This window comes from Salarias fasciatus, chromosome 16 (genome assembly GCF_902148845.1).
Source record: "Salarias fasciatus chromosome 16, fSalaFa1.1, whole genome shotgun sequence".
NCBI classification, from domain to species: domain Eukaryota; kingdom Metazoa; phylum Chordata; class Actinopteri; order Blenniiformes; family Blenniidae; genus Salarias; species Salarias fasciatus.
This window is the reverse complement of record NC_043760.1, coordinates 30,940,629-30,967,645: the sequence shown is the minus strand read 5'-3', so window position 1 is coordinate 30,967,645 and position 27,017 is coordinate 30,940,629. Positions and strand designations below refer to the sequence as shown.

At 49.4% G+C, this 27,017-nt stretch overlaps 1 protein-coding gene across 15 annotated transcripts in view; it reads right to left on the bottom strand.

Moving 5' to 3' along the window:
• The window catches only part of mycbp2 (MYC binding protein 2), a 58,051-nt gene that overhangs the window by 6,373 nt on the left and 24,661 nt on the right, over positions 1-27,017 (bottom strand). For 4 of the 15 annotated variants that reach the window (XM_030111800.1, XM_030111804.1, XM_030111802.1 and 1 more), the window contains 57 exons: positions 26,628-26,986; positions 26,334-26,506; positions 26,033-26,158; positions 25,798-25,925; positions 25,401-25,492; positions 25,180-25,314; positions 25,003-25,086; positions 24,798-24,894; positions 24,403-24,595; positions 23,918-24,192; positions 23,298-23,519; positions 23,019-23,210; positions 21,611-21,817; positions 21,380-21,517; positions 21,114-21,292; positions 20,895-21,037; positions 20,704-20,804; positions 20,392-20,610; positions 20,054-20,276; positions 19,611-19,729; positions 19,383-19,470; positions 19,241-19,290; positions 18,863-19,035; positions 18,638-18,782; positions 18,304-18,510; positions 18,025-18,080; positions 17,839-17,954; positions 17,606-17,703; positions 16,663-16,779; positions 16,017-16,157; positions 14,678-14,755; positions 13,757-13,981; positions 12,686-12,818; positions 12,468-12,593; positions 9,926-10,108; positions 6,429-8,066; positions 6,168-6,337; positions 5,841-6,088; positions 5,581-5,748; positions 5,118-5,275; positions 4,827-5,026; positions 4,588-4,737; positions 4,343-4,503; positions 4,095-4,251; positions 3,783-4,007; positions 3,565-3,630; positions 3,075-3,314; positions 2,880-2,969; positions 2,697-2,777; positions 2,337-2,603; positions 1,326-1,609; positions 1,141-1,237; positions 937-1,056; positions 741-842; positions 512-640; positions 301-433; positions 125-228 (listed from right to left, as the gene is read on the bottom strand). In XM_030111800.1, coding sequence (XP_029967660.1) covers positions 125-228; positions 301-433; positions 512-640; positions 741-842; positions 937-1,056; positions 1,141-1,237; positions 1,326-1,609; positions 2,337-2,603; positions 2,697-2,777; positions 2,880-2,969; positions 3,075-3,314; positions 3,565-3,630; positions 3,783-4,007; positions 4,095-4,251; positions 4,343-4,503; positions 4,588-4,737; positions 4,827-5,026; positions 5,118-5,275; positions 5,581-5,748; positions 5,841-6,088; positions 6,168-6,337; positions 6,429-8,066; positions 9,926-10,108; positions 12,468-12,593; positions 12,686-12,818; positions 13,757-13,981; positions 14,678-14,755; positions 16,017-16,157; positions 16,663-16,779; positions 17,606-17,703; positions 17,839-17,954; positions 18,025-18,080; positions 18,304-18,510; positions 18,638-18,782; positions 18,863-19,035; positions 19,241-19,290; positions 19,383-19,470; positions 19,611-19,729; positions 20,054-20,276; positions 20,392-20,610; positions 20,704-20,804; positions 20,895-21,037; positions 21,114-21,292; positions 21,380-21,517; positions 21,611-21,817; positions 23,019-23,210; positions 23,298-23,519; positions 23,918-24,192; positions 24,403-24,595; positions 24,798-24,894; positions 25,003-25,086; positions 25,180-25,314; positions 25,401-25,492; positions 25,798-25,925; positions 26,033-26,158; positions 26,334-26,506; positions 26,628-26,986 — 10,329 coding nt within the window. Of the gene's footprint in view, positions 1-124; positions 229-300; positions 434-511; positions 641-740; positions 843-936; positions 1,057-1,140; positions 1,238-1,325; positions 1,610-2,336; positions 2,604-2,696; positions 2,778-2,879; positions 2,970-3,074; positions 3,315-3,564; positions 3,631-3,782; positions 4,008-4,059; positions 4,252-4,342; positions 4,504-4,587; positions 4,738-4,826; positions 5,027-5,117; positions 5,276-5,580; positions 5,749-5,840; positions 6,089-6,167; positions 6,338-6,428; positions 8,067-9,925; positions 10,109-12,467; positions 12,594-12,685; positions 12,819-13,756; positions 13,982-14,677; positions 14,756-16,016; positions 16,158-16,662; positions 16,780-17,605; positions 17,704-17,838; positions 17,955-18,024; positions 18,081-18,303; positions 18,511-18,637; positions 18,783-18,862; positions 19,036-19,240; positions 19,291-19,382; positions 19,471-19,610; positions 19,730-20,053; positions 20,277-20,391; positions 20,611-20,703; positions 20,805-20,894; positions 21,038-21,113; positions 21,293-21,379; positions 21,518-21,610; positions 21,818-23,018; positions 23,211-23,297; positions 23,520-23,917; positions 24,193-24,402; positions 24,596-24,797; positions 24,895-25,002; positions 25,087-25,179; positions 25,315-25,400; positions 25,493-25,797; positions 25,926-26,032; positions 26,159-26,333; positions 26,507-26,627; positions 26,987-27,017 lie in introns of all 15 variants that reach the window. The other 11 variants (XM_030111801.1, XM_030111807.1, XM_030111806.1 and 8 more) reach the window with 11 other exon arrangements.

Here is a 27,017-nt window from a genome sequence, read left to right as displayed (position 1 = left end):
GAGGAGGAAACCAGACACGAGGGGCCACCTTTTAGAACCGTCTCATCAGATTTGCCTTTGGTTAACACACATTTTTCTTCTGAGAATTCAGGTTCTGATCATAGCATTGTTTCTGTTTCAGCACCTGGCAGTCGGGGTCTGAGCACACGCTGCCCACCGCCGACAGCTCCGTCCCATTCCTGGTCCCACAGAACCGGCAGGCGTCCGAGCTGCTGGAGGCCGGTTTGCCTGAAGAAGAAAAGCAAAACGTAAGTTCACGCTGGAGGTCTGACCGACTCCCAGTCCTCTTGGCCGGGGTACCTGTGTGCTCTCTGAACTCCACCATGGCCTTCATGGTCTTGGAGTCGGCCAGAGCCATGAGCCAGAAGAGCTTGGTCCTCCCACAGCCTTCGTGCAGATCCACCTTGATGGCTTCCTCTTCCTCCTTGAACACCTGAAGGAAGCACATCAACAACGTTAACAACGTGCTTCGCGGCCCGCGCAGTCCGATGAAGCGTGAGCCGGATCGCACCTGTCTCTGGTGAGACCGTGTCCGGCGGTGCAGGTGGAGGAAGCGGTCGCAGTCCGTGCAGAGGTTCCCGCACATGTTGCACAAAATGATGGCGGCCGTCTCGCCGTCGTCGTGGTTGTCGCACATGGGCTGTGGACGGGAGAGCAGGACGCCGTTTATCCGCCTTCTGATGATCACATTTCCCTTTCCCCCCCCCCGATGAGCCGCGACCCGTTGATCTGATTCTCACCATCTGCTTCTGCTGTCCGTCTTTGCCCATCCAGCGGCCGGACGAGAGCCGGTCCACGTGGTCCTGGTCCAGAACGCAGAGCGACGCCAAGGCCAGCCACAGCTGAGACACGCAACAGCAAGCAGGACACGATTAACTGAAATACGGTTTAAATATCTAGAGCTGTGAGCAGTACTGCGGTCTGAATCTCACGCACCCGTGTTGTTGCGATGCAGCGTACGGGAGAGCGATGCTCCTCCTCCATCTTGGTCAGAGCGATGATCGTCTCGGCGATGGCGTTCTTGGTGACTCTGGACCAAGCGTCGGAGAGGTGACCCTGAAAGCAGCACGCCGCCGCGTTCAGACGCTTTTCAATCACAATCGCGCCGACAATGCACGCATGAACAGACGGAGGACTCACGGCCGCCATGTCTTTCACCAGCTTGATGATGATCTCTGCGATCTGAGGAGGGGTGGAGCCTTTCATCCACCAGTGGCTCTCCCCTCGGCGGATGTAGCTGAAAATGGCAGAAAGAGGGAAAAAAAAACATGTTTGAAACCGTCCTGAAGCAGCTGATTCCCACCTCCTGTCTGACAGCAGCTGACCTGGAGTTGAAGATCATGGGCAGGGTGACGGTGGTGACCCCTTTGCCCGCCGCCGTGCCGGCCGTGCCGGAGATGGTGGTGCCTTTGGCCTTCAGCTGCACGGTCAGCGCCTTGGCGATGCAGCCCAGGAACATGTCCAGGATGCCCAGCTTGTTCCAGTCCCCCTTCTCCGTGGAGTGAATGATGTCGCTGATGTCCGCCGGCGGCAGAGCCTTCACCCCGATGATGCTGGCCAGACGCACCGGCGTCACCTCGGGCAGGACGCGCCGCAGCAGGGACGTCACCTGAGGACACACGGCACGCGACGCTGAGCATGGAGATGCAATCCAATCACTAAAATTAGGTCAAGCTAATAGGATGACATTTAAAATGTCGAATATGTTAGTCATCTCGGCCTATTTAACTTTCAATATGTTTTGTGCGTGCCCAAGAGGACCATCAGGCACAACAGAAACCTCTAATAACTAAAAACAACATTTAGTTCACACTTGGATCGCTGTCGGGTCCCTGTAGAAGGAGATTTTCATTTTCCATGACAGCATGGAGGCGGCCAGCGAGACACGCAAATGACTTCCAGATTTGAACAGCATAACAACCTAATTCACTGGCTCCAAATCCCCAATGCAGAGGACAGGAGGCCTTTCAGTGCAGGGATTCTACTACTAAAACACAGGATCATGTTTTACATTTACAACCACCGCTGCTGGAAAGGCAGCGCTACGGAGCGCCGCTTCCATTTTGTTTGATCTGAACCCTTCACAAGGACACAAGCGTCTGTAATGCTGTGATGATTCCCAGATCAATGCTATACCAAAAAGTGTCAGATGGTGGCAGCAGTGCAGCAAGACAGTGCAGCTTTGAAATATGATTGATTAAAAAAAAAAAAAAAAAACATCTGTTGTGAGATGAAGAATGAACTTGACAGGAGTTCTCATTCGCAGGAAACTACTAGTAAGTCTGAACTCCGTCATTGAGCGATATGTGTATATTTGGTCTTTCGGTCTCGCCCACCTGTCTCTGCACTCGAGGGGAAGCCGTGTGCAGCAGGGAGAACAGGTCCTGCATGAGCGTCAGCTGCTGGGCCAGATACTGGCGGCCCACGTTGGAGCCGCTGAGCGCCAGGACCATGGAGAGCAGCTCGAAGCAGTACGCGTCCGAGGAGGCGTCGTCGTCGCTCGGCTGCGAGTTGGCGTTCTCCTTGCTGGAGATGGCGTGCTCCCACTCCTCCCTCACGCGCGTGGCCTCCATGCGGATGGCCTGGACGATGTGAGCGCAGACCTGGAGACGGATCGCGATCACGCGGTCAGGAGAGACGCCGTGTGATTCTGTAGGAGCTCATTTCTAAGTCCCGAAACGGACGAACTGCCTGACCTGTTTCTGCAGGTTGGTGAGTTTGCTGCGGCTGAAAATGATTCCCACCATGTGCTCTTTGAGGTCTGCGTCCGACGGCACCTTTTCACACACAGGTTCAAAAAACAAGCAAAATATCAGCTTCGAAGTCACTGGTTAGAATCTGGTTCCTAAAACAAGAGCTCCGTGTATGAAAACGCAGACCTTGTCCTCTCCCTCGGGAGATGACAGCAGGTTTTTCTCCTCCTGCTCCGGAGTCGGCTCCGCATCTCCAGAAATCAGCTTTCCGAAAACCTAAAGACCCAGAAACACATGAACGAGTGAAACCATGGCTGCTTTCAGTCAGATTTATGTTGTGTGAACAGACAAAGCACGACGGTGTAATGTAGCTGTGCGAACCTGAGACGTGATGAGGCGGAAAACTCTGAGCGTCTCGGCCTCACAGTTCTTCTGCTGGGCCATGCTGGCGGAGATCTGACCGGGTATCTTGATGCTTTCGCCGTCCTTCCACCCGAGGACCTTCACCTGTCGCACTCTCAGGGTGTTCTCAGGCCCCTTCAGCTCCACCTTGATCACGTGATGATCTCCTCCCGGGAGCTCGCTCGTCACCCAGCCCATGTGACGCGAGTCCAGGTCGACCTGCCATGGAACACCAGAAACATCCGTCTTACAGTAAAACGCCGTCACAGCAGGCAGGACCACAGAATTACTCTGCAACAAGAAACGGCAGTACGGTTCCCAATAGCCAAACTGACGCATTAGAAAAGAAAACAAAAGTGACTGCAAGCCAACAAGAAAGCCTGAGTGAAATGATGCAGCAGCTTGTCGACCTGCAGTAGACCCGTTTAACGTAAAGAGTATTAAAAACCAATAATCCATGCATCTATACCTGTTTGATTCTGCAGAGGTCCTCTATTGCTTTTCCACAAAGGAACGTTACAGACGTCACTTTGTTCTGTTGTGGAAATGGAGACATCGGAAAACATGTATTCAGAGTCGTCAACATCTCTACCACTTCCAGAACTGTAAGTCTTCATAAACAAATATGAGGATTTTAAAAAGGAACCATCGTGTGTGAAATCTAGCAGCTTCCTGTTTCCCTCTCACCCCGATGTCTCTGGAGTTGTCCACGTGAACCGAGGCCTTGGTGGCGTTGATGCCCTTCACGCAGCTGATGGTGATGCTCTTGGTCTTGTTCTTGTCCTCGTCTCCGGATTCCCAGAAGGTCTCTGTGGAGCCGTCGGTGAGGCTGCCGATCATGGCGGGGCGGCTGGACGTCTTGATGTCCACCACGCTGGTCAGGTCCTTCAAACACGTGACCAGGCAGAGGTCCTGTGACACACACACACACACACACTCTTCAGGTTAGTAATACCATCTCTACTCATAACAGTATTAATTAAGTTGTTGCTTTCTTGCCTGGCTCATGGCTTCGTAACCGGACTGCACGCTGATGTTGAAGCTCTCCTCGCTGTCTCCATCGTCCGACTTGGATAAAATATTGTTGATGTGATGGAAAACATTGCTTTGGTGTAGAAACTGGTGGTCAGACTGCTTGAACTTGAGACTCCAGCACCTAGAATTACACACTCGTATATCAGTAAACGCTTGAAAAGGGGAATTAATAAAAACGGAGAGCAGTAAGTTTCATAAACAAGAGGAAGTACCTGAGCGCCATCTGCTGCAGTGAGCTGCCGCTGGGAAGGGACATCATGAGGTCTGAGATGGTCTGGAGGAGGCGGTGGAAGGTGTGAGGAAGAGGATGAGCCGCCTCTCCGGCGATCACGATGTCCGACAGGGGGTGTTCACAGACCCCGAGGTCTCTCTCCTGTGAGCGTTCAGAGTATTCGTGTTTAGAAAAAGCAGCAGGAAAGCAAAGCCTCATGACGCTTGACGCTAAACTTCTTGTCACCTGCTCTACATTTTCTTTGTTCCCCTTGTTCTCGTCGTCCTCCTCGTCCTCGGGCTCAAACGGCGACGGCGTGAGGGATGCTACGAAGTGCCACAGGATGTCGTGGAGGGAGGTGGTCTGGATCACGTTGCAGAGAAGCCAGTTGAAGGCCTGATGAAGAGAAAACAGAGTGAAGATCAGAGCGGAGACACGGGCTGATGCAGCACGGCAGCTCGCCTCGGTAACGGGACAAGCTGTACCTCCATGGCAAACACCCTGCAGGCCGACTTCCTCAGAGCGTGCTTCATGGCGACCTCCAGGCCCTCCAGGTCGTGGTGCTGGATGACAAACGCCAGGACGGGCCACTGGAAGTTCCTCTCCCCTTTGCTGAGGGAGCCGTGGGCCGAGATGAGGCGGGACAGCTCTGGGGACGGGTGGCGCAGCAGGGACGAGCCCACTTCTGGACAAAGTGAGATCAGCGGTCACACACGATGCTGCGGCTTCCGCAGGAGCCCCCGGTACCGTCTTTTTATCTGGTTATGCATCACTACCTGCGTCGCCACTGTGAACCCGTCGTCTGGGCACCGCTTTGACCCGGGCTGGAGACGGGGAATGCTGCTTGTCGTACTCCGAGGCCACGACGGAGTAAGACCTCTGAAACACCGTACGCTTGGCCGTGTCGCTGTCCGTGATCGGGCTGGTCTCAAGACTGGAAGACAGGCAGGAAATAATGTGATCCGAGATATCAAATCCCAGTAGCATAAGAAAGATGTTCATGCTTCACTTGGACCATCCACTGAATAAACAGATCAGCAGTTGAGTTGAAGATGAATATGACAATAAAGCCCACATTTCAAGAACTTATTCAACATGATGTGATAACCCACTGATGTATTAAACATTAAAATTCTGACAAACAAGTCAGGATGTTATGCAAAGACAGAAGGTGATGCTTTAAAAAAAGAAGCCAAAAACACATTTAAGAGAGAAAGTGAAGTGAATAAAAGATGCTACCTTGGGGGCATTGATTTCATGTTGCTCTCTGGCTCCTCAAAAACATTGGGGCAGGCATCGGGTGTGACTGAAATGTAGGGCGCAGGAACAGATGTCGAGCGCAAATACCTCATCTCATCTTGGAAGAGGTTGTCGTCCTGGTAGCCCCCGAAGTTCTCGGTGTGTTGCCTGAGGGAAGGAAGGAGCGTGAAGGAGTCAAATCGTCGTATGAAACGCGTCCCTGCGGGGCGCGGCCCGTCACTCGCTGAGCGGGTCAGTACCTTGCTAATGTCTGCAGGTAGAGGCAGCCCATCTTATTGGGCAGCTCCTCCGACACGCCCTCCTTCAGGCTGGGGAGCAGCTGGGAGTGGAGCGGTCTGGGAGGGTGGTGGCACAGCATGCTGGGCTCCGCCGCGCTGCTCAGGGACAGCAGGAACAGAGCGTTGGCCCGGATCACCTGGTGGGCCTCCATGGTGGGCAGCGCCCTGGGGGTCTTCACCTGCAGAGGCTTCTTCCTTGACTGCTTCACCTGGAAACGAGACGAACGGGTGATCTGAGAGGATTGATTCTTCTAAAATAAAAGAGGGATCTGAGCAGGGTGTCGCTACCTTCTCCCTGGCAGCCGTCTGCTTCTCCCTGAGGTATTTCTCCCGACATCGATCGCACACCAGGTACCAGGTGCTTCCTCCGATGCCTCCGTCGCCACAGTTTCCAGCCCAGCCGCCACAGAAGTGCCCGATGCTGTTGTAGCCTTGGCCTCCCGCGTAGCGGCCGCAGCCTGCCGACGCATCAGAACGCAGGCAGAGTTGAGAACACAGACTACTTTCATACCGTAAGCGAAGCAGGTCAGGACAGGCGCGTCGTCCTACCTGGATGAGCCTGTCTCATGTGGTAGGTGACGGGGTAAGGGTGGGACTCGCCGCACAGCTCACAGATGGTGTCCTTCTCCGGGCCGCCCATGGCAAGCTGAGCCATCTCTCCGAACAGGTTCCCTCTGGGACGCACCTCCGCCTTCTCCCTCTTCTTCTTTTCCTTCTTGGCCTTCTTGCTGTCTTTCTCGTGCTCCTTCTTCTTCAGGATGGCGCTGGAGCCCGGGCTGGGGAAGATCATGTTCTGCGTCGCAGCCTTGATGGTGGCCATTGAAATGTCCTCCCAGAACGCCACCAGGTGCTGCAGCGTCAGCGGTAAGATGGACTTCGCCCTCATGGAGGGATGAGAAGTCATCTCGTAGGAAATGGAGTCTCCCTTTCCGTCCTCGCACTTCTCGGGCAGCGGCGGCTCCTTCAGCATGGACAGAACCTTGTTTTTGTTGATGCTGCCCATTTTGGAGATGTCCGGGCCGTGCGGGGCAATGTTGAACATGTTGAGCGCGGAGGAAATCTCCAAGGAGTGTCGGTTCTTCAGCTTGCTCTCCTTCTCCTCGGCGCCCTGGCCTCCCAGCGAGCTGCGGATGGGGGCGTGCTCTTTGGTGAGGTCTGGATTGAACTTGAGGAAGGAGGAGCAGGCCATGGCGTCGTGAACGATGCCCTCGTGCCACAGGAAGGCCGCGAAGACCGCCCGGGCGCACTCGGCCACGGAGGGAGACATGGCCTGCTTGGCGGGCTCGGTGACCTTGGAGGCGCTCTCCCCTTTGAACAGAGGGCCGGATTTGTCCTTCTTGGGCCGCGTGTGTCTGCTGGAGGTTTTGCGGCTGACTTTGGGCGAAGAGCGACTCTCCAGCTCCTCCTTGACGGGGGCTTTGCCGATGCTGAAGTGCACCTTGCAGGAGCCCTCCTCGGCGTTGCGGACCTCCACGTTCTCGTCGTTGACGTCCTCGTTGGACAGGAGAGCGCTGGAGGTGCAGACCTCCACCACTTCGCTGTGGAGGTTCTCCTGGGTGACGTGAGGAGAGGGAACGCGGTTCTCCGCGTTGCTGATCACACCTTTATTTGGCTCCTTTGGGGAGAGTTTCGGTTTCGGGGAGGTTGATCTGCCCCGAAGCGGCTCTGTGAGGGGAACCTTCTTCTTTCTGAGTGTGTCTGGGTCCAGAGTGTACGAGTCCGACTTGGATCTCTCCCTGGGAGGATCCAGCCTGGCTTTGGAGGAAGGGCTGACTTTGGGCGGGAGGTTCTTGTCATGATGCGTTGAGGACGAGTGCTGCGAGGAGGTGCTGGAGGGACTAGACCTGCCTGAAGAGGACACGACCTTCTGTTTGGGAGAGGAGGAGCGAGAGCCGGGGTTTGGAGACTCGGCCCGGTTTCCTGAGGTCCTGCCGTCGGCCTTCAGCGCCTGCAGAGTGTTGTGATTGGGCGAGTGGGAGCGGCTGTGGGAGTCGGACCGCAGCTTGGCCGTGTCCGACCGCAGGTTGAGCGCTTCGCTGGCCGACAGCCCTCCCTCGTTGGTCTTGATCCTGCCCTGCTCGGAGGAGCGACTTCCCCAGCTCTCCTGCTTGGCTGCGCGGTTCTCCTGGCGGTGTTTGGAGCCCGGAGACATGGACCGCGCGCCAGACATCACGTTTCCCCGCTCACCTAAACATCGACAACACTCACGGTCACACCGCATACGGGGCATCGTCTGTGATTTCAGCCGATTTAACACTTAACTGAAGGGAAAGGAGAGAATGTGATGCAAAAAGAGACAGCAAAATGAAATGACGAGCAGAAAGACAACCAAAGTCCCAAAGATGAAAGATGTTAAACCTCGTAATGCAACGGTGAGTGACTTGTTTTGTTAAAAAAATGGGAAATTTCTGCACTTGTATGTTATTGTTCACTGCTTTTTCTGACCAAATCGGACATGTTAATCATGGATGCCTTAATGAAAGATGGATTCCAGCCCAGTCCAGAGACCACTAACCAAGAAACCAGAGTTTTAGCTGCAAAAATGTAAAAGTTTTGAGCTTGATCTTTATTTCAGCCTCCACTGTGTTGACGCGGGCCTGACTCACGCCATTAAAATGTCGGTGCCCGCCCTCGGACCGGCCTGAGGGGGGCGTGCATGCTGTGGCTACCCACCCTTTTGCCTCAGAGCGAGAGATGAGAGAGCAGTAGTACCATGCCCGGCCGCGGACACGCCGCTTTTGTGCGCACGCTCGCGAGAAGCAAGGCTGCGTGGTGAACCATCTACAGCGGAAAACAGTGGAAGCAGGTAAACCGACGAGACATGGAGTGCAAAGAGAGAGGCCACCACAGGGAGAAGGAAGGAAGGAAGGAAAGAGAGAAAGCACAGAGAGGAAGATGGGGTCAAGGCAAACAGGCGAAAGAAGGAAAAGGACAATATGTGGGGAAGAGACACGGATAGGAGGCAGACATGGGGGGAGAGAGAGACACTTAAAGAAGAGGAAAACATGTTACAGAGTCCAGTTAGTGTCACGAAGGAAATATAAAATAAGTTGGACAAACATTTGAGTTAATTATTCCTCCTTGTTTTTGCACAATATGTAAAGCCACAACAACAACTATTGGAAGTCAGAGTTGAGGGAATGATGGCAGAAAAGTAATGAATTGTCAGGAATCTGAATTCACAATGTGATTATTAAAAAAAAAAAAAAGTTATTTTTTTCCTTCATGACACCTTTAAGACTCAATGAAAAACAGGAAAATAAAGAATTACTAACGCAGAAAAACAGACTGACAGGAACGAAAAGCGCTACACAAACTGGAAAAAAAAAAATGTGCCGAAACATTGAGAATTTTGGATCCCGTTCAACACAACATCAGGTAATTCCTACTTCTGTATTTATTTGAATTGTCTGCCTGAATTATTCAGTAAGGAACAAATGTTTCGTGAAGTGAAGTTATTGCTATTTGAGAGGATCGCTGCATCAAACGACATAACCGCTCCGAGCTAAAGCTGGATTAATCTCCCGTTGTGGACGTTGGCAGTGAAGCCCTGGGCTGGTTGAGGTGGAAAATGAGACTAACTGTTAATCAAAGATGGAGGATGCGGATCTATAATTAAAGCAGCAATGAAGAAGATGAAAAAGAAAGCAAGAGGCACACTGAGCAAGCAGAGCAAGCAAAAATAATGTGCGACTCAGCCGAATTCTTCAGCTCACGGCACAAACATCCAAATTCATTTGAATATTGAGAAGTTTGAAATCTTGTTGTGAAAAACAAGTGAAAATACCCATGATTACTTCTTGGAGGTAGTCACTTGATTCATTTTGGAGGACACAAGATTTAAACATGAGAAAAAAAATAAAGAGCGGCGCTGGCTTGTTAGGGATACTTCTGCACTGGCGGGACACAACTTCAGTGTTAAGTGTCACACATGACTGTTGCACCATATCCCCGTTGAGATACACAACACAGAAAACGAAAAGCTTTCAAGTCAGAGGATCAACACCTGTGCAAGCAAGCGCTGTCAGAAAGCAGGACAGACTTACTCAGAAGCTGTGGTTGTGCCTGAGACAGTTGGGAGGGGGATTGTCCAAACACAAATGGGCTGTGGACAAGGGAGGAGGAGGGAGGTTGGGCAGCTTGCTCAAATACGGAGGAGGAGGAGGAGGGAGCTGCTGAGAGGAAGGGCCCAGACTGAATGGAATTCAGTATGGCACTCAGCCGGTCACCTGCAAACATGGAGACAGAGGAATGGGAAAAAAAACTACAGCTTATACTACGGTCTGAGGATTCCAGGGGGTGGGGGTGGGGGTGGGGGGGTGGAGGTCATTCCTATGAACCGTTCAGTCGTCTGACACATTGCAGAAGATGTACAGGATGGGAGGACTGTATATGGGCCTAAAGAGGTGCTGCTTATGGACAGGGAGGGGGTCCTGTGGTTCCACTGAACCCTAAACGAGACGCTTAGGTGCCAGTTTAAAAAAGTGAAAAGATAAAAGCCTGTATGCATAAAAATAAACATAACAGGGGGGAAAAAAAAAACCTGCAGTCTTCCAGGATTCTAATTTATCAACAACTGATTTAACAAAAGTTTTGCAAAATCTGAGCCATGGACAGTGCTCACACTGCTCACCGGTCTGAACTGCAGTTTAAAAAAAGAATAAAGAAAGAAAAGCTCCCACTGGTAGAGTTGACTTCTTGCATAACTTCCACAAAAATTCATCACAAAATACAACGCCATGCATGTGGGACGACTGCACCAGCTGAGAACCACTGCGGCCGACAGAATGTAGGAAGACATGGACGTGGCAGCAGAAGTGCTTCCATCTTTTGCTCTATCCGGGACAAACTGACGCAGTTCCTCTAAAGTCCATCACCTCCTGTGAACAGCTCTGCGGTGTTCAGACTTCAAAGGAAACATACCAGAGAAAATTCCCAAGCAAAACAGGAAGCTCAGGTTGTTTGGTACACACACATCAGTGTGCAGGTGGCAGCAATCTTCTCAGGGTTTTTTCTTTTTTCAGCCAAACAAATGTGCCAAGTTTAACCAAATTCTTCAACCCTCTTTATTATTAAACTTCATCTAAACCTGAAATCTGAAACAACAAGCAGCTCGGAATTTCTCACAATTCCAGTTTGTAGCCCAGAGTACCAGCATCTCCTCCATTTTTACAAATCTATTAGGAGAACCGACATGCTGGGAAGGGGGGGTGGAGAGATTCTTTACAAATCCTCCATGTCCTCATCAAGTTGTCCATCAAAATCAAGTACATGTGCAAAGCTGGACAGTGTAAGACTTGGTGAAAGGTTTTTATTCAGACCTGAGAAGTCAGAGGATTCAGATAATCCCTCATTTAACTAAATGACACTGAAGCGAACTGAACTGCGCAACGTGAGTTGAGAGGAAACTTGTTCCTGGCACAGCGTTCAGTCACTCCTTCATTTATCTCTCACCTTGATAAAGATTAGAAAAGGCCACAAACCATGTGAAAGCCTCTGTTAATACCATCAACAAGCAACGAGACATTTAAGTCATTTAGAGTTCAAACATTTAACGATTTTACAAAGAAAACAGCCATAATGCCGAATTTTTAAGAAGATTCCTCTACATTCCTCCTCTCCTCTGGGCTTACAGCAAAACTGAAGTGGTCAAAGTAAACTACAGGGAGTCAGATGTTTATTTCACCTCATAAAGACACAAAGTAACTGCTAGTAAAAATAAGTTTCAATCACCACTGCTTTACTTCTGCACTGCGAGATCAACAGATTGATTAACCTCCTTATAACAGGACACAACAACAGGACTCAGCTCTGTAGTTTAAAAGGAAACTGAGATGGATATTCAGGCTGAAAGGCACACAAACAATGTTGTGGCAACCATAGCTCTGGTGCAGCACAAATGATGAATTCAGCCAGGATACATTCTACATTACCAATAAATAAAACTGTGCTGAAGTGAATGATCTTTGAAGGGACTAAATAAACATGGCGGATGGTGGGAGGGGGCGGGGTGGGGGGGTGGGGGGGGCGGTGCGTTCAAAGCCAGTTTCCACTCAAAACTGGACACGAAGCCCACACTGGTCCGGGCGACCAGAAGCAGACCGACTGGCCCATGCGCGCAGACGTATGCCTGACATTGCTGAGATGTGAGGCATAAAGTTACAACAATCAAGAGCATGCAGAAAAACAAAAACAGATGAGAGATGGCACCGGCGAACCTGAAGCCTCGTAGTGAATCACAAATACTTCACAGAACATCGGCTACCTAAATGATGGGAAGGTTCGATTTCCTCTAGTTAAAAAAATGTCGCTCTCTTGAGGAAAATATGTGCATGAGTGAGGATCAGCTTCTAGTTCCAGCTGAAATGAGCATGTGTCACACAGTGAGCTGCGAGGTGTCGCTAAAGCAAGGAATGAAGATCAGGGAAAGACAGGAGTTAAAGATGGAGCTGAAGTTTAACAGGTGTTGTTTAGCAGTCTTTCATTGAAGATAAAGGTTAGAAAAGACGAGCGGACATCGACGAAAGCAGATATGTAGAACATTAATATACTTGTGTTGAAAGGCAGTGTAAACCAAGGCGGGCTCACCTTTGTTGTTGGAGATGCCGTAGTCAAAGCCCTGCGCGCCGTTAGACGTCGCGGCTTTATTGAAGGCCTGTACAGAGAACGGGCTGGGCGGCGGCGTCTGGTTCCCGTGGTCAAGCAACGCTTGTTCTGCAAGAGCGATTTACGTCATATAGCCACATTGAAAGACCTGATGCTGGATTTAACCCCAGTTTCAGCGTGGAGGTGGAGCCGCAGCTTACCGTCTTCGTGACGGAGGTACTGATTCCCACCGCGGTCTCTGGCCAGCGACCAGGCCTCTCCTTCATCACTCTCACAAAACTCCACCACGCTGTTTTTATCCAGCTGCACCCAGGTGCCTTCTGAGTTTGCCACCTGATGCACAAACGACACTCTTTATCCACACTTACACACACCGTCAGGCTCCATCCATCACAAGCATTGAAGGACAATACTGCACACACGAGACCGCAACACAAACCCTTCTGCACAGATCACCGACATGCAAGCATTTATCCGATTGACACAGAAAATATACCAAATACACAGCAGTCGATCACAAGGTATTGATTTTTAGAAATCAGCTGGACAAAACTCAGGTAGCTGAAATCAAAAAAAAAAAAAAAAAAACTTACTCTAAGAAAGGGGTAGCTTATTGAAAGGTAAATGCATGAAGTTGTGTTTTCTCAACTCCCTGAAATATTGTCATTTTGGGGAAACAGACACACAGATGGAGGTATTAGTATGTGCAGGCCGCATGTCCCAGATCCACACAGGGCATCGTAGTGCAGGCTCAGGAAACCAGTGAACAGCATGACACACCACAGCAGCCAAAAGAGGGGAGGCTCCCCACCGCCACGACTCAGACGTTCGGAGATGTTACGAGTGCAAGAGAGGAAGCGGAAAAGAAAAAGGAAAAAAAAAAAAAAAAAAAAACAAGCATTTTGTGATCAGACTCCAACTGAGAAGCCTCCGGGCGGCTGATTGTTGCACCCTGAAACTGCAGCGGATTTACAGACAATCTGAAATTAGTAAGCACGCAAAAAAAAAAAAAAACGAAAAAAGAAAAATAGGCTGCAGCCACGGCAGTCGATGAGACCTCGACAAGTAGGAAGATCAGAGAACACACACCCACACCCAGAAGCAGCTGATGTATTCCCCTTTGACAGAGAGATTCGATTTTAAGGCCAGAATCTATTAATATCGGCTGTCGTACATTATGAAACAGACTCAATTATTCAACTCCAACCACAAAACAAACAAACAAAAGGAAAGAAAACAACAACAATGCATTATTTGGTGTGAGTGCGTACCTCGCCTATGGCCTTGACCTTGTTGCCAAGTACTAACATTCCAATGGGGATACCCCTAAGGTTTGGACAGCTTCTGATGTTGTGACCAGAGGGGCCGGTCTTCACTACCTTATAAAGCCCCGGGCCGCCGCCCTGCCCTGCCCTGCTCTGCACCCGAATGGGGGCTTCGTGGGAAGGGCAGCTGCTCACCTCCTTTACGTTCTCCTCCGACTGGCCCCTGACCTCCTGCAAGAGTTAAGAGGATGAATTAGAGTCAGAGTCCAGAGAACATCCGAGTCCAGCTCAGGCCTCAGACTACTGGGTCCTGAAATAGCAGAGGGAAATGCCAAACGTTAAACATTAACATCACTCACTCGTCTGCCAATTAAATGTAAACATTCAGACAGCAGGTTCAGGTGAACTTAACTCAGCAGAAAGGCTGAAACAAAATCCTCAACAAGAAGCTGCTCCAGATAGAAGTTGGCTCAACAGATGTGAAATAATTCCATTCAACGACACAGTGATACAGCCATGAACGAAACCAGCAGACACTGAACCGCCTCAAAAATCAAAGACAATACCGACTTATTTCTGTACGATCCTGGAGGGAGGCATGCTGTGACACTGAGAAATAAAAAAAGTATAAAACAAGACCTCATGCAACAGACTAAACATTAGTATCCTCAACCCCCACATGCAACACAGAAGCTCAGGGAGCAACAACTGAAAGAGCCGTAAAGGTGGCAACTGCAGTGACGCAGGAGCTGCCGGAACAAACACTGGACTGTACAGACAACCATGCAGCTACACTTTAACCTCCGACGCCTGAATTAAACACTCTGACGAGTGCCGAACAACAGGTGGGTCGACGAGACAAGTGGAAATACAAGACAGTTGACACGGGGCCAGTCAGACTAGGAGTCCCTCCTTCAGACGACTCACCTGTGGCGGGAATATAGTTAAGGGGGTCCACGACAAAAAGCCGATATCCCTGACTCCATGGCTAGCATTAAAGACATTCTGAGCAACAGATTGTGAGACAGTCAAGAAACAGTAGACAACTCGCAAGGAAAGAGAAAAAAGGGAGGGGAAGGTGTCGACGTATTTTTTTGGAAGACATAAAATCAGGTGGACTCGTCCGGTTTTCCCCGGACGACTCATCTGACAGAGTGAATAGAGGACAGATTCTGACAGTTTGGCCGGTTAGTGATGGAGCAGCGATAAAAGAAGCTGTGAGGATTTTCACCACTTTAAATCAAGTGAGAATTGAAAGTAATTTACAAAAAAAAACCAACATTTCCAGGGGTATTTACAGGTTTACCCCAAACACCTCAGAGCGATTCCTCAAAATCCACGACCAAATAAATGACTTCAGAAATAAAGCAAAGACATACTTGAAGAAGAAGAAGAAGAAAAAAACAAAAAAACACTTCCAAAAAAATTCCCCCGCTTTGATGAAGTAGTGTGTCATGCTGTTCGGACAGAGGCCTGACATGGAAGCCCGTCAGCGCCCGAAGCTTCCCAATGCACAGGTGGAACTGAGAAGACAGGTGCAACTCTCCACTCAGGCCTGCAGTGGGCCACGCGTTGCTTCATGACAGAAAACTCCCATCACCTGCTCACTTCTTTCACTTTATTTCTTCAATTTATGCCGAGTTGTTCTCTTTTTTCTGTTTTGCTTTATTCAATTCGATTCTGTTGCAAATTATGGCAGTTTATAAGGCATGGAGCAATCTCTGGAAGAAACCTTGGAGTAACATGCTGCTGTGTGCAACAGTTCATGAATTGTGACTGAAGAGGCAAATGAGGAAATGAAGACTCAAGAGAGCAACAACGAACCAACTTCAAAATAAAACACAATTTCTCAGTGACTGAAAAGTCCCTTATCTGTCCATCCCTGCACTGGGGTTCAGGATATATGCTACCCAGCCAGGTAAAACGCATAATAACTGCCTTCAAACGTCAGCTGCTGCATGCACACCCCCAGCGGCTGCTCCTCTGCTCGGTGTGTTAGTGAAGGTTTCTTACTCAGTGTTGCTCAGACTGATTTTACATGCAGGCGAACGCCCCAACAGCTGTATTTCCATGATGTACCATGCTTCAAGGACTTTTGGGGAGTGGGTGCCAAGCACAAGTAAAGTCCTTGAAAACTCATTGTTACTAAAACAACACAAATGAGCTGCCCCCTCCCCACCCCACCCCCCCACCCCCAGATGAGCAGCGCAGAAGCCTCTCGTTATCAACCCGAGTCGGACCGCTCGGGACGCCGCCTTCTACTTACGTCAGCCGGGACCAGCAGGCTCCTGCCCAGGTGCTGGTTAAAAGACAGGCACCAGGCTTCAGTGTACCCATTCATGCTGGGAACATACTTCTTTACTGTTTCATCATTGAGCCTGAGCCACACACCATCATCATTGTGGATCTAAGGGAAAACAAGCAACAGAGCAAAAAGCACAGCCATGCCACCCTGTTACTACGGAAACAGGAGAGCCACGTCCTCGTATAAACACACGTTCACTCAATCAGCGTCTGAGGCTGCAAGAAAGCCGTTTGGAAGATAAAAAAAATCTGAGCGGGCAAGAGGAAAACTGACTCTTACCAAAAGACAGACACACTAAAGCCTTTGGATTTACAGAGAAGGTGTTTAAGGATTTCTTGTAGCCTCAGAATGCTTTGCAAGAGTATGAAGCAACACATAGTAAAAGCAATAAATTTATAAAGAAGTGATTAATACTGAGAGACGTTATTACATAAAATACACATATATATCACCTAAATCTAACATTCTCTAAAATCACAGGTGTTCAGATTCTGTATTTATTGATCAAAAGAAGAAAAAGAAAAACAGAAATTAGGTTAAAGTGGACAGCAAAGCTCCTGCCTGCATACTTGATGACAGAAGTATTGCCTGGTCTGAAGTAAATTACCTCGTCAATGAAAGTGATGGTGCCATTGACATGCACTATGCCTATTTGTTCACTCTGCAGGGAGGGGTGACTACGCACACGCAGGCCTGCGCTGTCCTTGGACACAAATTTGCGGACCTGAGAGAAGCAGAGGGGAGATGGAGACCGTGAGCGGCAGGAGCAGAGAGGAGAAAGAAAAATCATCAAGAAGGTGCAGCAAGGAGACCAAAGAGGAGGCAGCAGGACCAGGAGAGGGTCAGAGAGAGAGCATGCTTCAGCTCACACCCAGCAGATGAGTGAGGAAAAAGATTAGGGGTGATTAGATGTGCACGTTGTTGCTTGTTTCCCCCAAAAATGCAATGGATAAGTGTGCCACAACTTTCACGTGACAGCGATGAGCTTCGGTTTGTTTAAATCCAAAGAAATTTCAGGTCATTTACTCCTAAAATATCACGCTTGTCACTGCTGCCTGATTAGACTGCAGGGCAAAAATCTATTATCAGAAGCTGATAATAAAAAAAATACCATTCTTCACCACCTTATTGCTGAAAAGGGAAATATTTATTCTCCTATTTCTTTTGTATGACCACCAGACTATACCAGACAAATTACAAGCATACAAGTAAATGCTTTTCGATTGCTCCCTTATTATCAAAACATCAAACCAAACAGCTGCACAGAGGCGCAGCGGAAAACACTCCGAACGATAAGCAATCCTTTAAAGCTCTCTCACATCACAGGGAAGCTCTGTGTTCTACAGTTCACGGCAAACTGCTGCATAATCCAGCCAGTTTAAAGGGCTGCAAACTGGTGTTGGCAAGCATGCATGACAAAAAATAAAAAAAAGTCTCACAACTGTGACGAGTATGAGTTAGACTTGATGTGCATGTGCAGGCCTACATGCATTTCAGAGTGTTGGTGAGTATCTGCATGCTTTGGCCAGACACCTGAAAGAAGAACTCACCTTGCTAGGCTGAGGTTCAGCTTTTGGTTTGACCATCTGAGTTCCAGGAGGTATCATGCCTTTAGGGGGGTCTTTGACTTCAACTTCCAGACCAGCATCTGAAAGGAAAACGCAAATCAGCAAGCAAAATTAAACAATCTGACTGTGGTATTGAAGTTGGTGGGAATAAATAACTCCAGCTTGTCAGGAAAAAGAAAAAACAGGATTCCTAACTGCCGTTTAAACGGACATACCGATTTCAATGCCGTCGATGGTGACGTGGATTGTGTAGAGACCAACGGCTCCGGGGGTCCAGTTAGCGCTGTACGTCCCATCGGTGTTTGCGCGGATCAGCATGTTCTCACTGGGTCTGTATGGGGGAGCGATCAGTAAGTGCTCTGTGTCTCACTGTGAAAAGGGTCTAGTCTAACCTCACTTGCCTCTTCGGGGTGGGGGAAGCAAAGCGCAGCTCCTCGAATGAGTAGTTTTCATAGGCCTGGAAAAGACGCAATGAGGAAACGGGAAGATTGAAGGCATCATGGCAATCCAAAAACTTGAAAAACTGAAAAAGTGCTCAAGAAATTGGAAACTGCTTGAACACTTGACAACACATCTGCAGGTGCACGCTGTGATCATTTTCCTCTCTTATGTGTGGTGCTGTAAGATGTACAAGGCATCAGATCTGGTGGAGCCGGTGGACAGACTCATTAGACTCTGACCTTCATCATGGTGATAGCGATGTATCGAGCCTCTTTCACAATCATGGGTTCGTATGTGGCCTCCAGCTTGGGCATGGGCAGACCCCCAAAGGTCAGGTCAGGGCCAGCAGAAGAAGGCGAGGAGCTTCCAGGGAGGCGCTGCAGCTTCTTCACGTTCTCCGGCTGCATCGACTTCTTCTGAGAGACGGGCACGGCCTTCACCTCCACCTGGACGTCAAATATGTCAGAAAGCAACACAAATGTGGGATTATGCATTTGGAATTTTCACATTTTTTCATGCTTTCAAAAAAAAATAAAAAATCTGTTTAAGTTGTGACGGCAAATCAAACCCGACCTTCATGTTCGGAACGTGCACCACGTCTCCATACTGGTCTTTGGTCTGCACCACCACCGTCGCTGGCCACCCACAGCGAATATCGTCTTTGTTCAGGATCAGAGACGTCTTCTGAGGATCTGCGTAGGAGTCTGGCTGGAGCCATCTGGAATACAAGCCAATAGTAAATACGAGGTTTGAGCTCAGACAAACCGCGCAGCGCTGTGTGAAGCTGCAGAAACGTACCTGGCCAGACGCCCTCCGCTGGAGTTCTGCACGCAGGTGATGAAGTCCTCGAGGAACGAGTGCTCGTTGGTCTGGAGGTGCAGAGGCAGGTTCCCCTCCAGGGCCTCCAGGATGGTCGGAGAGTGAGACAAGGCCAGGCCCTTCCCTAATATCCCTGAGTGGGACTTGCATACCTGAAAGCAGAAAGCAGAGAAGATACACACAACTGCTGCTTGAGGTGGAATGAATTTTCTTAAATTTGTTGCATTTCAAAGGATAGATATTTATTTCACTTTACTGCCAGGCTTTTATTGACGTGTGTAATCTATTTATGATTTGTGAGAGAGACAGATGCAGTGTATGGGCTCGTTATTGCAGCACACCGTCCCTCTGGCATACCTGAAGAGAGGCTTCCTCGAGGATCTCAAGGTCCTCCTCCAATTCATTCCCTGCAATTGCAGAACAAAGAATATTCATGAATACCTATTCATTCGTTTTTCAAAATGTCTCTTTCACGTTTCCTTGGACTTGTCTGTCATACCTATGGGAAGGGCCAGGTCTTTCTTCATCAAAGCTGCAGCACACACACTCCCCAGGTAGGCCAGTTCTTTCTCTAACTGGATAATACCCTGAAATATTAAGAGGAATGCTTTGTCAGGAAGGCAGAACTCACATTTTTCAAGTACAGAAGCAAGCTCTGGACACAGTGTTGATAATGATTCAGAAAGTAGGACCTCCAGGCTGTGAATTCTGGGAAAAACGCCTTTACCTCATCCAGACCAGGGTTGAACTCGTATCCCACTGCCACACACTTGAAGCCGTAGAAGCAAGCTTTCTCGTCTTTGACATAATCCGAAGCAGTTTCCAGCGAAAACAACACCTCATTTCCTGAAAGCAAAGAAACAGACAGAAAAAAATATAGTGAGAGATGTAAAAGGGGACAGCTGTGCCGGCTTCTGTAAGTAATTGGTAAACTAATGGCTGCCTGCTGTGCCAGGTGGCTCAGTAAAGCATCATTAAGGGAAATAAAGCTCATACAGTAAAAGAAGATTAATGAACCAGAGTTGGGTTGCAGGAATATACACTGGGTTTAGAATGAAAGCAGTACTTTCAGACGTTAGAATATCAAATATGTTTATTTCTTCGTTGCGATTGCCAAAGCTGTAATAATCCTTGATGCTGTATTCAGAGGAAAAGTAAAACTCTTGTTACCGGGCAGAACGAGGACCGTGGTCGGCCAGCCTGTGGAGCCCGAGAACTTCTTGAGCTCGATCCAGGTGTTGATGGTGTCGTGGATCAGGGGCTTGCCTCCCAGGTTGGACAGGTGCAGCGTTCGGCTGGGGATGAGCAGACGCAGGACGTCCTCCGGCTGTGCGGTGCCGCACTGAGGATCGAACTCAATGGTGGTCCAGCGAACGCAGTCCGGGAACGACACCTGGAGCAAGGTGAGACAAAAATAGATTAATTACATGAAAAAATTTACAAAAAAAACCCATTCATTTGAATGAGTCATCTGTGAGGCAGTTGGCATGTCAGAGCAGAAGACTGACCCTGTACTGCGTGACTCCAGCTTGTTTGTAAGGATGATCGCTCTCAATCACTGAGTAGTGGTTGGAGGTGGTGCAGGCCGACAGGCCCTGCTCCGGCTGGTTTCCGGTCGTGCTGTCGGTCGACTGGTTGGGGTTGAAGGTGGGCGGGGCGTATTTTTGGTTGAGGGCTGAGACGGCAGGTAGCAACTCTTGAACGAGTCCAAACACCTCAACAGCAGCCTGGAAGAAGAGGACAATCACAACAAATGTAAGTCACGTCAGCATTTTCTGAGTGGGAGACCGTAAACGTATCGTGTTAGATTAAATGCCAACCTTGGGTACAGACGCGGCCACAGGACCGATGTAAGCCAGGATGAGGGGCAGCAGCATCGAGAACAGGCTGGAGGAACTTAACAGCTCGGGAATGTCATCCACTGGAGAGGTGAGAAGATAAAACATGTCTGATAAGAGCTGAAAGGAAGACCAAACACCTTCTGCAAGTTTGTCTCAAGTCAGGAACTTACCATCAACAGCAAACGCCCTGTGGAGGAGGTCTTTTGCAGCTCTGACCACGGCGCTCACCACAGACAGCGCTCTGCTGCAGTTCTTGTCCTCCTCGTTGGCTTTGCTGAGCAGCTGAGACTGAAGATCTCCGTCATACTCGCTCCTTCACCCACGGGACAAACATCGGTCAGAGAAACTACAGAGAGCAGGCGTGAGGGACATGCTGAGCTCGTGCAGACCTGTAGTAGAGGATCTGAGGGATCTGGCCTCTGGTCTGGTTCGTCCCGTTGCTACTCAGGCTGCAGGTGCTGAAGGTGAAGGCGACGCTGTCCGAGCACTGCACCGTGGTCATCCCTCCGTCCCCGTTAGCAGTGCGGCTGCCGTAGTTTCGTAACCTGACTGCGTACTTCACCCCTTCCTGCAACAGCATGGATCAATCCACTGAGTACGAGTACATGCACCTGAACACAAACACCACAGGACTCGTATGTATCACCCTGGGTACCTTCAGTGGCACGGCCTTGTCCAGGCGGATCTCTGCAATATCGCTGGGAGAGTCGTCGGTGCTGTAGGTGCCCTTCACCAGCTCCAGAGACGTCCATCTGTGTGAGTGTGCCGAGTCCCCCGGGTGCTCCGTCTGCGCCTGGAGGGAGGAAAATTAAAAGCGGAGTGAAGCAACGCCACAAAACGACAAATCATGTGCACGACTGAGCCAGGATGATTCAGAATCACTCACGTCGTCGGCCAGCACCTCCAGCTCGTACTCGTGGATGCCCCCTCCGCCGTAGACGCAGACCCCCACCAGCACCACGCCGGGCTTGTCCACCGTCAGACAGATGGCGTCCGGAGAGCCGTTGCCCGTGTTCCAGCTCCGGCCCTGGCTCGTTTTGGTGAAGCGGTTGGGAGACGCTTTCACAGAATGAAGCGAGTTCAGCCCGTCGACCTGATGAAAATAAAAGAAACCTGTAAATACTCACATCTTGCATAAAATACCATGTTCTTTAAAACTTTTTTAATCTGGATAGCACCATTATGGATAAAACATAAGAATCATAAACTGCAAGTGTTGCTGCACTTGTAGGCAATTTTAAAGTTAAGGCAAGCATCTTAGTTTAACTCAAAGAAAGGATCTTTCGAACATAAAGTGAAACTGACTGAAGAAAAAAAAAAATGCGTGAAATAAAAACATCTCATGCTCGGCAGATCTCGGGTGATATGAACTCCAACTATTTATATCAGCCGTCTGGCTGCAGAGGGCCAGACAGACGCAGCTGAGGAAGGACCCATCCAGGTACTCCTGGGAGTAAGAGCCGTTTCCTTGGCAACAGACGAGGGAGAAAAACAGCCGTGTCAGGGGCTGCCGTCAAGTGGCGTTACCATGGAAACAAAAGTTACTGGAGCGTCCTCACGGCAGTGCATGGGTCCGTGCACCAACAGAGAGAGTGATATAATCGAGAAAAGTGTGTGAGAGTGGGAGGGCGACAGACTTACGGTATTCCCACTTGATGACTCCACATACCGAGGAGACAAAGCGTCAAGTCACGTTTAGTGTGTCTCCACACATTTGGAAGCAGGAAGAGCGACTCACTTGAAAACCTGCATGTTTCACCTAAAAATAAACCAGCTCCTCAATCAAACCTGTATGGGGCTAGTCGCCGCATCGTCTGAAACTCCACTCCAGTTATACACAGAAATAGTTGCTACGAAAATATAATATCCAGACGTGAGATCTACAGAAATCCATCGCTGTGAAATAGTCACACCGATTGAAAGCCGCCATAGCTCGACCTCTGACCTTAAGTAGCTTCATGTCAGTAGGAGGAGTTCCTTCAAGAACAACAAAGTCTTTAAGTATACGGTATGAGAACGGAGGAAAGACAAGTATGTGGAAATAACTAATCTGAGTGAGATCGCACATCTGGAAGTGTGCAACAGGCCTTTAGAAAACAGGAGTGGATGCGACAAAGAGACATGGCTGCAACGCTGACCTTTGTGCTTACATTTTCCTAAAAGGCGTTTCACAAGAGTGTGCAAGGAGCAGACAGTGATGAAGTACTTGGCCAAAGCCAAGTCTAGAGGGCCTCATATGGAAAGTTTCAGTGTGTTGCATGAATACTCGTGAGTATTGGTGTGAGTTAGTTTACCTCAGAGCCCAGAGCCGAGGCGGTGAGCTCGGAGACGATGGAGGCCAGCAGGCCGCAGGTGTTGGAGACCAGGTGTGGTGAGAACAGCTCCACCTCCTTCCTCAGACTCTTCCTCACTGGCAGCACCACGATCACCAACATCTTCTCCAGAACCTCTCGAAAGCTGGTCATCCCCATCAGGTTTTCCTCCGTCTAACAAAGACAGAAGAACGTGTAAAGTGCTACACACTGACCGGTCAGTGAGGTTTCTGCGTTTCATCAGTAAGAATGAGTACTAACATGGCTCAGCTTCTCCATATGGGCCACCAGCAGGGGGAAGCGGTGAGCGAGGGCAGAGTCGTTCTCAGTGCTGACTTGTTTGACCAGCGACCGCAGCAGCACCTCCCCGTCGTACGCGATGGGCAAGATGGACGTCAGCTTGACTGAGGTGTTACACAGAGCCGACATCACTGCGGCCAACAGGCGGCTGCTGGACGTACGGAAATTGGCCTCAGCAATGTCCTGAAACAGAGAGAGAGAGAGAGAGAACAAGACTGAACTGCTTTGGTTTTCCTAGAAGACACAGAAAGTGGTATCCACCTTAACAATAAATCTTCAGCGTAAGGCAGACAGATACTGACAAGTAGAAGCTCCAACATTACAGGATTTAGTTAAAAATAATTCATGATGTCCACACATTGGAAACGCTAACATTCTCCAGGGAAATGCAAATGAAGAAATAAGTAACTGACATCCTGCCGTTTGAATGTTCATATTATTTTAGTTGAGTTTACTGTAGAATATACTTGTGTGCAGAATGTTTTTGTTTATACATTATTATAATATGAACTCTGATCTTTAAGGCAAAAAAAAAGTGGGAAAGTATCGAATCTGCTGAACCATCAGAAGAAAGGTCTGACCTGGTCCAGGCAGTTGAGCAGATCACAGAGGCAGGCCCACTGCAGCGCCGGCGTTGGGTAGAAGGAGTGGAAGCAGGCCGTGAAGGTGTTGTGGCACTCCTGCAGCACAGCCTCCAGCAGGGTAAGAGGCTGGGACAAGTAGCCCTGGGGGTCGTTGTCCAGCTTGGTCAGGCAGTTGTCCATGCCTTCTGACAGGATCTTTTTCAGCAGACTGCGAGTCTTTCCCACGCACTCCGCCAGCTTGCTCGACTCCTCCACCACAGCTTTGGTGCTGGCTAAAAATCAAAGGACAGAAAGAAGAGACGATAACGACTTGAAATATTATCTGAAGTTCAAACAAAATGTTTTTTTTTTTAAATAAAAGCATTGTTAGTGTGTTTATCCACCTATTGCTATTTCAGTTTATCGGTGCATGAGGAAATAACCGCAGTTTGGGGATGAATAACATGTTTTTACAGTGCGTTTAAAGTTTTGCGTGAGCTTACCAGCGATGGGGAAGATCTCGCAGATGTAGACCCTGAGTAGACGGAGGCAGCACGTGCCGACGAAGCGAAGCCGTTCCAGGTCCAGCAGGGTGGCTGTGTACTGGAAACCCTTCAGCCCTCGCAGCTCCTCCACCCCCAAAACCAAGGTGGTCCAGCTCCAGTGAAGGATACTGAGTAGAGACTCAAAGCACTCCTAGAAACAGAGCAGACGAACACAGACTCATCGACGGCTCGGTGAAAAGTAACGCTTCATACAAGGCTTATACTGCTACATTCAGTCATTAACATAAATATTACTATAACAGGCCTCCGTGTCTTATTATACCCTACTTAAAATGCAGGACGAAGCCTTTTTCCACACCACCCAGGGGATTTAATAAAACAACACCACTCACCACTGAGACTGTACGAGCGAACGAGCGTTTGAGGATGTGGACGGGTTCACTGGTCTGCTGTTTGCCTTTAGAAGCGTTGCCATCGTTGGATGGAAGCCTGATGTTGAAGCAGGAGAAAAAAAAGAACAAATGATTTTACATAACAAGCCTTTAGACCCGTCAAACCGCCGTCACTCATCATCCTAATGTAAGAAACTTTACTTGCCTGTAAAGAAGCTGAGGTATCTGCCCTGCGTTGACGTCTGTACCGTTGTTTGACTTCTTGGAGCTCTTGAACTGAAATACCACACTAAAGAGAAGAGACAACATTAAAACCCATTTAAAAGAACAATCTCAACTGTATTGACTTCAAGACGTGACTGACAGTGAAAGTCCAACTTACCCATCATCAGTAGTGATGGTCGCCTGTCCATGAGAGCCACAGTCACTGCTGGGACCGGAGACTCGGGCCCACGCCACATACCACCAGCCCAGCTGCAGCAGCACCGGCTCGTCGAACATCATGGCATACTTCTCCCTGAAAACATCACACGGACACCAATTAAAACCGTCCCAGAAAATAATATCTAGCGTCTTTCATCAGGCGAGACGCATGTACTGCACCTGGCAGCACAGTCATAAGCCAGGACGTCGGTCTCAGCCAGCAGGTCCCCGTCTGTCTCATGGTCCCCACCGTCAGGCCCCAGCTCAAAGAGCTGCACAGCAACAGAGAAAACACAGATGCTCCCATGTGACCCCATCCAAGCCAGTATTATTCTGAAGCAGCAGTTCAAACATTTTAGAAAACATATCCAATGCAAGGCGAGTTATTCCAGCTTTGCACAACTCTTTACTGATGCAATGTGGCGTGCAGAAATGGAGTAATATTTCAGAGTAAGTCACATATTAAAAGAAGTTCTATCAGTTGTGCAAAATGAGAGAATCTTAGAATCCAGTCAATGTAAAAAGCTTGAGGAGCGAATCAAACACAATCAATACAAACTTGAACAGGACTGTTTACCTTGATCTTGGCAGTATACTCCCCTCGTCCCCCAAACAGTCCCAGTCCACCCAGCAGGATGTCTGCGTCAGCGCAGAAGCGAATGGCCTCCACAGAGTGGGCTGAGTAACCCCAGCCACCGCCGTGACCTACGACCCATCATGCATGAGATCAGTGAGGCTGTGCAGACTATAAAGACTTTGACCGTCACACGTTCGAGCCCAATCCAAGGCCGGCTCCACTGGAAGATACTCACTCTCGAAGCGGTTCACCACGCTGTAGTCCTCCTTGGAGTAGACCTTCATCACTGCCTGCGTCTCCTCCTCGGCGCTGGCCACACCCATTTTCAGCTCCTGCATGGCCGCCAACGTATCCAGACAACCTGAGTGGAGACACCAGAATGCTGATTTCCAGAAACGACCGCTCAATATTCAACTAAAGGGATTAAAATTCCTAATTAGCAATAATTCACACATTACATATGTTGACAAGACATTTATAACAAACTATCAGACACTAAAATCATTTCACGCAGTGAAGCAGGAGCACAGGGTTACCCAGGATGTGCAGGGCTCCGTGAGACCGAGTGGTGGTTGCATGCGATCCTGATGGCAAAGCGAGCTCCGGACTGAGGATGCTGCAGCGAGACTGTAGATCCGTTGCAGAGGGAACCCTGGCATCAGCGATCACCGCATTATAGCACCACATCTCTCTGGGGCCCGGCAAGAACCTGGAAGACAAAAAGTCAGGGATAAGATAAGGAAGAAATCATGCACCAGTCATTTGTGTATAAAGGTTTTAATTAAATATAATAGTAAATTAAGACAAGCACACATGTTGCTGGGACTCACCTCCAGATCACGTCATACACAGGGTCCAGACACAGGCCAAACCCCTGAAGGTCCTCTTGTTCCGAGTCGTTGAAGGTTCTGCAGCTTCCGTCCATTTTGTTGATGAGCAAACATTTAAATGGAGGCGGCTCGGACACAGAGGAGGGCACAAGGCCAATAATGTGTTTGCTGGCAAAGATCTCAGAAGTAGCTAAGACATGGGAGTTGATGAGAGCCTCGTCGATCCGCAGGAACGTCTGGTCGCCGCTGGCACCGATCCAGGTGGCCTTCCGTCCATATTTGGCACCGATGTTGGGCATGGGCGATGGCTTGGCATTCCAGTAGGGCATGTCCAGAATGGGGCGTCCAAGCTGTCCTTTCTGCGATGCAAAGAGACATCTGAACTCAGGA